Here is a 13,592-nt window from a genome sequence, read left to right as displayed (position 1 = left end):
GAATCAGTGCAAACATTATTGTAATCCGTCAGGAGCCCCGTCGTGCTTGAAATGACAATTTTGGATGCCAAACCTCCGTATCACCACGTCAAAAGAGAAAATACAGAGGGGCCGCTTTTTATAGGTCTGACTGTAGCAGAAATGTAGCAGTGCAGACAGAGCGGCTCTCATCAGCAAAGGAAAAAAAAACAGTGACATCAGCCATGGCTGCATTCAGCTAATTGCAGACAGACCAGACTTTATGTAAATGACTTATACCAACAGTATTTGGATGCTGAATGCAGAATATACAGCAGTGTGTTTCCCATAACTCAGCTCTGGCAAATGCTCTCTGACTCCACCTGTTGGTTTAATTCAGCACCTACACTTACACTTACACTTACACTTAAACACACGCGTTAAAATCTGCATGTCCGAAGACTGTCAACTGTCATTTTTGAATTCTTGCGGCGCCACTTTGAAGGCAGCATGATGGACAAACAGTTTCTGTCCTTCAGCTGTCAAACCTGTGTTCAGTCCCATTTTACGCCAGTTAAACCCAAGGGTGGGGGTGGGTGTGGGGGTGGGGGTTGCTGTTCTGGGGCTGAGCCTCCTGGCCTGTGTAAGAGCTGTGGCAGGAAAGGCAGATGATTAACGCCGACGTTTGATCTTTGTGCCAATATTCAAATTATTGCTATTGAACCATTTTCAAGTCAGTTGGCCAGGAATGTCAGTAAAATGTTCTGTCAAGCTGGAAGGACAGAACGCAGCCTGCTAGGGTTGATTTCTGATATCTCACCCTGTAAAGATGACAGCCTGATCAACTGTGTGCACTGATTCATCTTCCTGGAAAGTGAAACTCTGTAGAATGAATAAACTGTAGGATTTGTAGCTTAGTTTTAAGCATTTGTTGGGCATTTTTGTGCCATTGTTAGTGGGTAGACAGTAGAGAGGTGACAGGAAATGAGGGCCCCAGTCGGAGTGCACCTGAACAGATTAAATATAACACTTGACAGCTGTATCTGTGACTACAGCTCCGTCTGCAGAAACAAAAAGCAGTACATAGAACAAAAAAAACCTACCCTTGGCAGTTTGGCACAATCCATTACAAGTATGGGGTAATCACTGCTCATATGATCCAATTATCAGAGAATAGGATTTTGTCAAAATAAATGAAAACACAATTTTCTCTCCGTTCTCATTAAGCTGTGTTTAATTATTCAATGTGGCGTGCTATCATTTTTAAACATGCCCCAAGTCTATTGGCAAATCTTCAGAGGGATTGTTAGGGCCTTTTAACGGCGCTCCAGCTCCTCAATGAACCGTCGTGAAAATATTCTTCTCCAAAGAAATCTTTCATTTATAGATATAGCAAAGTAAAACTGAGTGATGTGGGGGGGGGGGGGGGGGGGGGGGACATGGCGCCGAAGCTCCAGTGATGCCTCAGCTGCCACTAAAATGCAGTGGTTCTCAAACTAGGGTTCCAGGGACCAGACCTGGGTCAATGAAGGAGCTGCATGGCGATCTCCAGCTAAATGAAGATGTCTCTTTCCTACTGTAGTTTTCAGTGACGGTTAGCGGAGGGAGGAGATGATCAGAGTGCTCACTCTGTGACAAACCACACAATACAAATCAGACCGGAATGTCTGAGACAAAAACGATTATGAACTCAGGTTCTGTAGAGCGGAGCACAGTGGGGAGCAGCACATATAAATCTCCATGTGATGCCATTCACAATGAGTAGAATGCCAATAGATGAACTTCATTTGTAATATCCTGTTTATATTCTAGTTTACTTTTGTCAAGCGCTTCATAATATTTACAGCTCTGATCACTTTAAGCTTGATCTTATCTCGTAACTAGTTCATTTGTTCACTGTAGCCAATCAACTTTGTGCCCAAACTACCAGAAGACTGTCATCGTTGCATTAAAACAACTGCTTTGCTAAATGTTGTGCATCTACTGCCTCCTGTTACAGCTATGTTCACACTGAGCCCACGCCGCTGTGTTGACTTGCAGCTTCTGGAAAAGAGGCTAAAACACTTTAGTGTCAAGTCTGAATGTTTGTTTTACTGTATGGAAATACATGAACGTATAGACAGAAGCAGGGCCAGTCAGCCACAAGCACGCGAAAGAACACTGATAAGTGAGAATGAGCCGAGTTTTCTCTCTTTTTTTGAGCAACTGAATCCAAGTTTTCTTTTTTACATTTTTGTGTTTTCTTTTTATGTTGGCGTAAGGCAATTGGCTCCCTTGACACATTTTACTTTGGCACAGTTAGTAACAATCATTCTGTGTGTGTGTGTGTGTGTGTGTGTGTGTGTGGCTGTTATCATTACAGAAGAGACTACAAATATCACAGCAACACTGTGTAATTGCATATTATGGTGATACCATAACAGATAATGACACAGTACATTATCGAGCCCAAGCCTTCACTGACACCTTAATGTTAAGTCTGGAAGAAGCCAGTACAGTGTTGCTGCGGTGTAATATATTTACTGATGGTGTGTTTTTTTGTTTGTTTGTTTTTATTCTTTTTGTTTGGATAGAAAAGAGGTTTGTTTCACTTTATGTACCATAAAAGGTCCTCAGAACATGTTTATATACCTGTGTGGAGGTCAAAGTTGAAATGAGGTGGAACTGCTATATATATATATAAATAAAATATATATCATCACTGACTTAAATGTAGAACAAGTCAACACCTTTGGCATCAAACGCGTCTTGGAACGGTGAAAAACAAAACAACTAATTACTGGAAGACCCTATTTGCACAGAGAGAGAGAGCATGAAATCGCATATCTAAACAATAAAGGTATATTATACTTCATAAAACAGCTCCTCGGGTTCACACTCCACCATCAGACGGTGGCAGGAAGACGCCGTTACTCAACACGCACACTGCGCAAAAAGAAATGAGTAAACAGACAAACGAAACGAAGAAAGGAGAAATACAACAAAGACGATGTAGCTTATAAAGAGACACATCGTCTATAACCCGGAAATGTCGTCGTGGTAAGATCTCTGCGCTGCTAACGTCGCATACATTACAGCATCATTTGATGAGACGCGCCGCACGACAAATAATGTTTATATTTCAGTAATAACAAAACAATAATTCTAACTCTTTACTTACACAATGTAACCTAAGCGAATATACATGACATCTATTGCATGTCCCCCCCCCCTGAGGCAAATTGTGATTAGTGATATCGGGGTATATAAATAAAATTGACGTGACTTAACTAATCACCGTTGCACGTTATCACACTACTAGGGGGGGGGTATAATGTAAATACGATCTGAATGCACGTCTTAAAGCGCTGTCAACGCAAGCAGACACCGGGCAGTACAAACAGAAGAAGTGAAGTGTATCGCATCATATCGAATCTTTACTGAACCCCGAAGCAAAGACGGAAATGCCGACCAGAAGTGAGACCTCCTCTCGCATCCCAGGTCCTCTCTGCGGCGTCATTTGGGGCGTGTTGACGGACCCTCCTGCCAGCTGAGGTTAGTGGAAGCCGTTTACTGCCTGCAACTTTACAAAGTGCTGTCTCCTCACGGTAAATACAGACGTCGAGTTTTAGACCACCAACGTTTGCTTTAGAAACAGTGTAGGATTAGATAGTTGTTAAGCACGACAATTCCGAGTTTAGCTGAATTTGACGTGCCTTTACGTGTAACGACAAGTTAGCTTAGCTAACGCTAAAGTTAGTTATGCTAGCTGCTTCACACGCTATCGCCAGTATCTCATGTCTGTTCTGTGAGGAGGTTGTGCGGTTCAGACAACGCCTTTTCGGTATTAGACAGCTGCAATTGATTGGGTTAATAATATAAACTAATCTGACACAATGCTAACGTTAAGCCTGGAGCGTAATGTTAGCTCTGTCTTCCGCGAGGTTAGAGTAACGTTACGCTAACGTAACTAATCTTTCAAACTGTAAAAACTCGCTAGCGGGCTTTTTAAAGTTCCAAGGTGTATTTATAAATGTATGCTGCACTATGACAACCTTTTGAAATCGGATCTGTTTTTTTGTAATCTGGGTGCGGCTTTGAATTTTTTTTTTTTTTTTTCCACAACAGGAAACATTTCAAGAGGGGCTGTAGTGGGTGTGCCGCTAATTATTCCAACTCCGCTGTAGTAATCGAAGGAAACACAGGGCTTGGATACTTTATTCATCCCCTTAGGGCATGGCTGCATGCCATTGCTGCATAGACAACAAGCTCAACCAGTGCTGCTGGTAGCAGCTTCTCAAACACTATATGTATCTTAAATATGACAGGACGGAATAGCGAACGACGTTAAAACCAGTTCATGTTTTGCAGTGGTTGACAGACGCTTTGCATCGTCTGTGTATGTTGTGTTTATTTTTTTGTGTATGCCTTCTACTCCTGCTTTCTGACTATTTTGTTCCATCTAAAATTCTGGTTTTGCTTGGGATTTCCCTTTTTGAGGGGGGAAAAACTAGAGCAAGTTTGAATTCAGGTCTAGTTAATTGCTATAGTCAGTTCTACTCTATCCACAAGTGATCATCTGCCATGCTTTTCGAAGTATTTTATTCGACTTACTCCATAGATGCATGCTTAAAACCATGATCCTACAGTGCCGAAGTCTTTAGTAAAAGAGTGTTTTCGAGAATCTGGACTTGGGTGTTGTTTGAGGTGTCAATCTATCATCTAATGTATGTTTTTCATTTGTCCTTAACAGTTGACAGAAGATGTTTTTTGCCAAAAAATTTCTCAGTGGCGTCATCGATGTTGTCAGGTGAGAATCTGCACAAAGTACCTGTCTGAGCCACGAAAAAAAAAAAAAAAAAAAAAAAAGGCGGTTTGTGTCTTAACTTGTCTCTTCACTTTTAACCTCATCTTTGTAGCAACATCGACCCGGCCCAGTTTGTGCCTTCTGACCCTGTGAGTAGCAGTCATTGCATTAGCAGCTCTGTCTGACCATCACTGTCCTGCCGCCTCTGGATTCTAATGTCTGCTGTGACTCTGTCCCGCAGCCTCCACCACGCAGGCCAGCTGTATATGCAGAGCAGCATGAGAGCGACGAGGAGAAACAGTTCCGCAGAGTCTTCCAGCAACTCGCTGGAGATGTGAGTGCTATGTCAACCTGTAACGACGCTATCTATATATATTCCATATACTAACTGATGAAAGAATGTTTCTCCATCTTCTGTTGTGTTACACCATGCAGTTGGGTGTCTGTACAGGTTCACACTGTTAAATATTTGTCACGTAGGACATGGAAGTGAGCCCACCTGAGCTGATGAACATTCTCAACAGAATCATTGCAAAGCGTAAGACCTGTTTATGTGTGTCATATTTATAGAGTCTGTCTCTTACACGTCCCTGCGCGCATTTCGTGTCGTCGTTTGTGGTCTAACTTTAACTCTGTCGAGATTCAGTCCTTTACAACTTCTGCACTTCTTATCCATCTGTAAAAGAGGCGTGCACAACGTGGTGAATGACTGCTTTTTCTCGTATTTCAGGTGGAGACCTGAAGACGGATGGTTTCAGCATTGAGTCTTGCAGAAGCATGGTGGCAGTCATGGATGTATCCTTTCTATCAATAGTAGGCTTTTTTGTGTTGTGTGTCCAGGTGACAGTATGAGCCTGATGGTGACAGGACAGGACAAATACATCAACAGTTGGCTATAAAGAGGGACGCGTCGCCTCACCAGACTCCATCACACCCATAGCTCATAAAGGCTGCGGACATATGTTGAAACATTGAGGCAAAGTACTGTCATGATTTGGCCAGCCAAAGAAGATTTTCACAGTTGGGCTATGCCCACTCCTTTTGGCCAGCAGCATTGGATGGTGAGGATCGATGACCTTGAAATGTGTGAGGGTTAAGCACTGAGCGGATATCAGATTTCCTCGAGCATTCTGCTCCAAAAGTAAAGGGCCATGATCCCAGAAATTTGGTCAAACTGTCAAAAGCTCTGAGACTATGCTTGGCTTGTGCAAACAGGGGGTTCATAGCTCTGTAATGTAAGCTGGAAGTAAACTCTATTTTGTTCATTAGTAATCAACAGTGTAAAGGTAGCTAAATGGCAGTTACGTGGTCCTTGTCATTTGTAGTGTAAACCCCAGGAAGGCACGTCATAATACGCCTTAGGCAAATACAGCGGGCACACAAGTAATTCCACTGTTTGTTTGAGCTGGAGCCAAGGAAGAACACCTGATGTCTGTTGTCCTTAATGCTGCTGCTTCAGAGTGACAGCACTGGGAAACTCGGCTTTCATGAATTCAAACACCTCTGGAACAATATAAAGAAATGGCAGGCAAGTACAACAGGCCCCCCGTTCCATTTGTCCCCCACATCCGTTTCTGTGCTGCAGTTACATTCCTGTGGCCATTGTTAATCATCTCCAGTAACAGTGAACACAGAAGGAGCTGTAGCTTCAAGTATATACAGTATCAGCTGTTTAGGGAGGACTTTGAATGTACAGTGCGCCAAACTTCTCATTACTTTGATTAAGTGCCATGTTTGACATAGACATACATCTGTTTAATGAAGTGCACACAGTATTAAACGGATCATTTAATTTCCTGTCAAATGGATCTTGGTAACAAATTACCTGTCATGTGACACATGTATTTGGTACTTGAATTAAGCCTATTAGTACAAGGAAAACATAAAACACGTAATCAATTGTATTCATTTTTAAAAGGAATTTCTCATATAGTTGTTACAAACATATTGGCAGCTATGTAGGTTGTTACAGAGACATATTGTTCTAGGTTGTGAATGAGCTTACTAGGAAACTTTCATAAAGCATATATGCTTTAAATACTTCCTTGTTATTGTTCAGGGAGTGTACAAAGCCCACGACACAGATGGCTCCGGTGTCATTGGTGCAGATGAGTTGCCCAATGCTTTCAGAGCTGCTGGTGAGATTTTTTTATTTTTTATTTCCCTTAGTGTTGTGTAGTATTGTGTGTTGTTGCCTACACAGCCACTGAAAAGATGTAGGCGAAACCAAAAGGTTTATTAACACCAGTAATAACAGCCACAGGTAGAGCAATAGTCATGGAGGGAGAGTTGTTTCATAATCCAGAAAACCTACATGTAAATATGATCATTTTACCATTATTATTATTCCATCAAATGTGGAATTTGTGAGGTTGGGTTTGGTTTAGCCTCTGCTGGCATCATTTTATTATCTTGTATGGCCAGTTTAACACTAGTTAAATATTCCAACAAATTCGTAGATAAGGGCAGCTAGTCAAATATTAGTCAAATGTTTCTGAACTCTTTTGACAGCCTCATCTTTGAGCTGCTGTGTAAAGGGTTAGTGATTTGAATGTCGCACCAGTCGTTTGTATATATTTGTGTTGAACAGTGCAGTCTTAAGCCTATGTGTGGGTACGCTTTTTATGTAATTGCTGTTCAACGGTAATATACGGTGTTTTCATCTGTTAATCTCGTCCTCAGGCTTCCCCCTCAATGACCAGCTGTTCCAGATGATCATTCGCAGATACAGCGACGAAAACGGGAACATGGATTTCGACAACTACATCGGCTGCCTTGTGAGGCTGGATGCCATGTGCCGTGAGTTTCAAATAAATGGATTTATTTATTGGTTTAGCAGCTTTATCTGCGTGATAAGAATGATTGACTTCATAAACTGAAGGTGTAGTGGGCTTAACATTTGCTCTGATTCAGGTGCCTTCAAAACCCTGGATAAGGATAACAATGGGACTATCAAAGTCAACGTTCAGGAGGTAAACCGATCTCAGCTCTTTTTAAATATCAGTGGGGTTTTATTGGAATTAAGATATTTCAAAAGTATTTGATTCAGTTGATAGGAACAGTTCACTGTTTACATAAAGTCAGTCATCTTCTCTGCTCTTGTCTTTTCAGTGGCTTCAGTTGACCATGTACTCTTGAGTCCAGACGATGTCTCCCCTGCTTGTTATACGGAACCACTTTGTTTTTCTACACAGTACTAAATATTTTCTCAACCATCCCGACAACTTCCTGTCATTCAGCGACCCCCTTGTGCGTGCAGGTGTATTTAGAATGTTAATGCAATACGTGTCGTGGGATTGTTCGCTGTTCCACGATACTCACAAGACAGAATTGATACTGTAAAAGGGCACACCTGCACTCGCAATGGCTCGAGGCTCAAAAACAAATGCCACTGAATGCTCTGGACAAGTATGTTAGCCAACATGATTCAGGTGCATAAAGATGATAGTATGTTGAATTTGTGTCATTCAGTCCGCTTGCTTGGCATTTGCTCTTGATCCGCCTCATGCCCTCAAGTCAAAGTGGCACAGGAGGGGGCAGGCCAACATTAAGATGCTTTACATCATGAAATTTGTGAAAAACCTAATGTGGGCTGGGGCTGGTTTCACAGATATTGTATGTCAGAGGGGGTCTGCGGAGATTAGTTTCGCTGTTTGTTTTCATGCTTTAATGCTGACGTTGGACAGTTTCAAAATTGACGGACAAGTTTTTTGCTACCTTAACCCCAGGCTTATTACAAACACTCGTACCTTCAACATTCGACAACTGACACCTGCTGACAAAAACCTACTTCACTACTTTTTTGGTTGGAATGGCCACCCGCCCAGTTGTTTCCACCTATTTTGCCTAATTATGTCCTTCTCAGAACTGTGTGGGTGTGTTTAGACTGTGTGGATGGACAACGCCTTCGCAGAGACTTGTAATAGATAAGAACTAAACAGACTATAACTGAAGTTTTAATATTTGTTAGACCACAGTCCGTTATATTCAGTGTCTTTGTTAAACCAGCCCCAAGTCCACTGACTGGAGATTCTTGTTCACTAAAACAACAGTGTGAGACAGCTCACCATTTTGGTTACAGTAAAGTAGGGTAAATGTTTGAATTCTGATGTGCTTGCACCGCATCCAGTTGCAAGCAGATCATGGTTTAATGATTTGTACACTCCCATTATTTTGCATCAGGGTAGCACTGTTACTGTATATGCATAGCGGTCAGGAATCCCAGTGCTTTCTACAGCCACTAGAAGGTCTAAACAAGTCAATAAAATACCAAACTTGTAAGTGACCTAATATTCATAGTAGTTTGTTAGTGTATAAATACAATGTTTTGTGTGGGCAGGCTAATATTTTGACAATTCATGTTTAATGCTGGTAGTGTAACTTGGCCGTAGCATTCTCTATGTCTCAGCTTACTGATCACTTATCACTGTGTACTTCTCCATAATGCCTGCACCACATAATGCCAGCACAGTGTGTAAATTGATAATATATATCGTGTATGCCACTAATGCATGCAGCCATAGTAAAGATGCCATTACTAAGGGGTTTTTAACCCATGTAGTCATAGCCACAGTCATGAAACTGTCACTGAAGATGCTTGGTAAAATGAATAACCTGTGCCATATTTGGAATAAAAAGGCTATGTTCAAAATGTCGGTCTTGTACTTGATGCACTGTGAACAGTTGTTGTGTGACTATTGGATTCTCACTCAGGCTGAACTGGGATCTGCTTCTGGACCACTCAGATTGGCAAAGCATTTATTTGAAATCGAACATTGGCTATTTTGAACTTCAAATAGCCAATGTTCGATTTCCAATAGCCAACTAATATGAAATCTTCATTCAAATCCAAATATGGAGTTACAGCCAATATTTTGTGATTATGACGCTTCAATGCTTCTAAATGACAACCTCCCTAACATAAATGGGGAACACTGGACATTTAATGTTTAATGTTACTGGGGGTTTTTTGGAAATAATCTATTATATGGTTATATTTTTTTAATAGCATTAAATAAATATGTCTCTTCTTCTGCACTATGAAACCTTGATTTCAACTAAAACCGTCAAAATGACACAACAGCGCCCTCCACTGACAGAAGACCTGACGCATTCAAGTGAAATCAATATTTGTTCTATTTTGCATACCTTGTACACCACCAGCATACTAACTGTTAATGCAGTAAAGCGATAAATACCAACGCCCCCTGCGTCAAGAAATAAGAGCTTCACGAGTGAGGGAATCATTGGATCAGATACTTCAGATCTTCCTGAGCTAGACATACTGTATTTCCACCGTGTGTGTGTGTGTGTGTGTGTGTGTTGGTTGTAGAATCAAGTCAGCCTACGATACCAGAAGAAAGACACGCTCCTTCAAAATAAAAGCACATTGTTACAACGGGAAACACAAGACATGAAACGAAGCGACATAATTAGCGAAATCACTATGTTAATCGCTGTTATTGTTATAAGTTACACGTGAAAGCAATACTTAAAGATCATGTACTGTTGTCATACTTATATCATTACGTTGGTCGAGAATTCTTTAGCCAGCTGCTTTAGTTGGCTAGCAAGCTAACTAACTAACGTTAACCGGACATCTTTTGTGTAGCGTTAGCTTCATACTGGCTAGCTTGACAATAGCTATCTTGTCGAGAGGGAAGTTTATCATTACGTTTCTGGACCAAAACCCACTTTCTTTGACTTGGGGGTATGTTCACCATCTCATTCGCTATTTTTGCCATTAAGGAATACCTCGTGAAGTGAGGTTACGTGAACTAAGTGCTTCATTAGCCATTTCTGACTCTAACATAGCATTAGCTAGCTAACGTCTTGCTGCAGAGAGAGCTAACCTAGTGTGCTGTTGTGTAACATTAGACTCAAACAAGCTAACTAAGTGCATGCTGCACTGTATGAGGGACATCAGTTAACCGTTACTCGTTAAAAAATAAGCAGGGCAATGTCGGTTAAGGTATCATTTGACTGTGACGTTAACTACGAGTGGGCTCTAGATACAGTCAGCTAGCTAACTAAGCTGTCGCGTGAATAAAGCGCCTATAGCATCGTCCATTGTTCATTCACTCTTTGCACTGACATTGTTATCATCACGCTGAGCTGCTGCTGTTTTCTTGCTTAATGCGAGGACAGTTAGACATATGCACGTAACTACGCTACAGTTGAAATGTTGATGATGATCATTCATTATCTATTTGGCTAATCAACCAACCAGGCGTGCACATGGTCATTGCTCAGCTGTTCTGAGTATACCGCTATCGTTCCAGTAACACCACTTACCTTTGCTCTCATCAAGTCAGCTTTTTGTGTATAGCCCTTAATGTCACTGGTTAATTTAGTTTAGTGACACATGAGCAGATATATCATTAACACTCGTGTGCTCTTTTTGACTTTGTTGTGAACACAACACCCCAGACAGCTGGAGGAGCTGAAGCACAGCAGAGACCACAAAGCAGCTGGATACCTATTGACAGTGTGCGTGGAGGATGTCGTCACCCATATACTACAACCAAGACAGTGTTACTCGCTTCAAGAAAAGAAAAGCCCGTTTCTCTTTCAGCGAAGTCCACATATTGTTGGACGAAGTGAGGAAGCATCGTATGGTTGTTGTGGGTATGTGTCTTCAGGTGCTCCTCCCAATCAGAATGGTTTCATTCACCTCCTTGAATGAAGACATTGCTTTGAGGTTTTGTGTCTGGGTTCCTGGAAAGTGAAGGAGTGATTGCACAGTAGCTGGTTAATCCAAAGCATAAAATAAACAAAGCCAAGCAGAGAGAACAGGTTGGATGGTTTGGGCAAACAAGGGTATACTAGAAAGTGTACTGAATGTATGAATGTGGTTGAATTTGAAGTGCTTATGGTCATTTTGTTTTTTCCCCCTTAAAGGCAAATTCAACCGTGGCGTGCCAACAGACATGAAGAAGCGCACATGGGCAGAGATTACTGCACGGGTCAATGAGATCGGGGAGTGCCAGCGCGAGGTCATCGAGGTCATCAAGAAGTGGTCCGATCTGAAGTGTGACACCAAGCGGAAAGTGGCTGCCATGCGGTCAGGGACAGTGCCCAACAGGGGCCTCAACTCGCGCCTTTCCCGAGACCTTAATCAGACAGAGAAAATAGTGCTCCAGATCCTGGAGATGGACGAGGAAGACCAGAGTGCGGGTGACTTTGGCCCGCTTGGCGATGACGACGATGTGCCAGAGGAGGAAGAAGAAATGGAAGAGGAGGATATGATTGGAATGCAGAGTTCTCCCAACGGAGGGTTGGACATGGGGTCTATGCCCCCACCAACCTCCTACGCCACAAGTGAGTGCTTTTAAAGAATAGTTCACCTAAAAATGAAAATGTTGTCGCCTTCATTTCAGTCTAGACATCAGTGAAGTTTATAAGTCTCATAACACACAGTAAGTTATTTTGAACGTCGCTCACTGTGCTCACATTTAGCTCACAAGATATACATGCATATGGTGAGGAATTCATGCAAATTGTGTTATTAATATGCTTTGAATGTTGCAGGGGACTCGACACAATCTGCCTTTGATGTGCAGTATGAAGTACCCACGACAGAAGGTGAGTTGTCAAGATTTGGGCACAAATTGAGAAAGACCTTGGATTTTCGCAACATGTTTTACTAACAAGAAAACACTGACGAGCCTTTTTGTTTTGACTCAAGATGTCGACGCTGCATTTGGAGACTCGGACGATGACCAAAGGGATGACGTGCTTCCCTCCACTCAGGCAGCAAAACCAACAGAGGATCACCAAGGAAACAACGGCATCCAGAAACAAGGACAACCTCAGACGTCCTCGGGACCTTCGACGTCAACGGCCCCGCTGCCCATGCCGGCTCAGCCCTCGCAGAGCACGAGAGACAGCATGCTGCATAATGCGTCGCTGAGCCTTCAAGAGCAGCACGCCACCAACATCCTGCTGGAGACGGTCTCCCGCTCCCTGGAGCTTCTGTCTGAGTCGGTGCAGCAGCTGGCTGAGACTCAGCAGGAGTTTGTGCGCGAGTCGCTGCAGCTCCAGCGGGAGACGGTGCAGGTTCTCAGAGACTTCACAGGCGGAGCCATCGCGCTCATGCATGACAAACTGAATGGACGGCCAGCGTTATAGCAACAAAGTCGTCAGACAGAGATGTTGTTAAGTTGTATCACTGACTACATACATGGCCTTCAGGTGCAGGAACCCCTCCGTTCCTTTGGACTCCACCGCTGGTTACTGTACTTTTTGATAGTACTCAACAGATTTTCTGTGGTTATATTTTAAAACTGTATTCGTAGGAACATTGTATTGATGGAATTGCTGTCTGTGAGGTCACATGAAAATGGATTGAGAAAATAATGTTAACAATGTTAGCGATAAAGAAAGACCGTGTGGAGGGTTTTTATTTTTGTTGAGTTTTTTTTTTTTTGCCACTGAAGTGAGACTCCTGTAAAGCATTGCATTGTAAAGCATTTTTTTTTTTAAATCAAGCATACACCACAGTTAAAGCCTTTACATTCTTTTGATGCTGACATGCAAAGAATGAGTCTTTCATTTTCAAAAGTCAGTCAAATCCATGTGTGTGTCCTTGTATAAGTTGTAGTCGCATCAGTGTCTGGAGATTATCACATGTACTGTAATGGTGAGTGGATTTCCGCACCTGACCATTATATGGTCTATATGTCTGAAAGCTAAACAAGGTGTGTTAGATACTTTGAAAATACCTGTAACTGAACAATTTGTGATTGTCCGATTTTGTTTTTTACACTGCAAACATGAACACTTGAATATGAAAGTTTCAATAAGTTCTTTTAAATATGGAATAAAGCCCTCATGTATTTAAACAGAA

At 42.1% G+C, this 13,592-nt stretch overlaps 2 protein-coding genes across 3 annotated transcripts; both read left to right on the top strand.

Annotated features, from left to right (window-relative positions):
- Window positions 1–3,465: 3,465 nt before the first annotated feature.
- On the top strand, window positions 3,466–9,395 carry capns1a (calpain, small subunit 1 a). 2 transcript variants are annotated; one of them, XM_070917252.1, is made up of 11 exons: window positions 3,466–3,492; window positions 4,691–4,747; window positions 4,857–4,893; window positions 4,986–5,078; window positions 5,225–5,282; window positions 5,475–5,539; window positions 6,204–6,272; window positions 6,804–6,882; window positions 7,427–7,543; window positions 7,658–7,716; window positions 7,856–9,395. In XM_070917252.1, exons 2-11 carry the CDS (start codon window positions 4,701–4,703, stop codon window positions 7,880–7,882), a joined length of 651 nt encoding a protein of 216 aa, XP_070773353.1. In that variant the 5' UTR covers window positions 3,466–3,492; window positions 4,691–4,700; the 3' UTR covers window positions 7,883–9,395. The 2 variants fall into 2 exon arrangements, with proteins under 2 accessions (XP_070773353.1, XP_070773352.1); XM_070917251.1 differs by having other exon boundaries at window positions 3,482–3,545.
- Window positions 9,396–10,427: 1,032 nt separating this feature from the next.
- On the top strand, window positions 10,428–13,592 carry LOC139295638 (nuclear apoptosis-inducing factor 1). Its single transcript, XM_070917858.1, has 5 exons — window positions 10,428–10,454; window positions 11,174–11,371; window positions 11,645–12,064; window positions 12,275–12,328; window positions 12,432–13,592. The coding sequence occupies exons 2-5, from the start codon at window positions 11,245–11,247 to the stop codon at window positions 12,872–12,874; spliced, it is 1,044 nt and encodes a 347-aa protein (XP_070773959.1). The 5' UTR covers window positions 10,428–10,454; window positions 11,174–11,244; the 3' UTR covers window positions 12,875–13,592.

This window comes from Enoplosus armatus, chromosome 13 (assembly GCF_043641665.1).
Source record: "Enoplosus armatus isolate fEnoArm2 chromosome 13, fEnoArm2.hap1, whole genome shotgun sequence".
In the NCBI taxonomy this organism is placed as follows: Eukaryota; Metazoa; Chordata; class Actinopteri; order Centrarchiformes; family Enoplosidae; genus Enoplosus; species Enoplosus armatus.
This window is presented reverse-complemented; position numbering and strand designations above follow the sequence as displayed.

Bases quoted from the DNA above. Each gene is read 5' to 3' on its own strand.
- capns1a (XM_070917252.1), top strand. From the start codon at position 4,701: ATGTTTTTTGCCAAAAAATTTCTCAGTGGCGTCATCGATGTTGTCAG. The intron at 4,748-4,856 runs GTGAGAATCTGC...TCATCTTTGTAG, and splicing joins GGCGTCATCGATGTTGTCAG to CAACATCGACCCGGCCCAGT. The intron at 5,540-6,203 runs GTATCCTTTCTA...CTGCTGCTTCAG, and splicing joins GCATGGTGGCAGTCATGGAT to AGTGACAGCACTGGGAAACT.
- LOC139295638 (XM_070917858.1), top strand. From the start codon at position 11,245: ATGTCGTCACCCATATACTACAACCAAGACAGTGTTACTCGCTTCAAG. The intron at 11,372-11,644 runs GTATGTGTCTTC...TCCCCCTTAAAG, and splicing joins GCATCGTATGGTTGTTGTGG to GCAAATTCAACCGTGGCGTG. The intron at 12,065-12,274 runs GTGAGTGCTTTT...TGAATGTTGCAG, and splicing joins ACCAACCTCCTACGCCACAA to GGGACTCGACACAATCTGCC.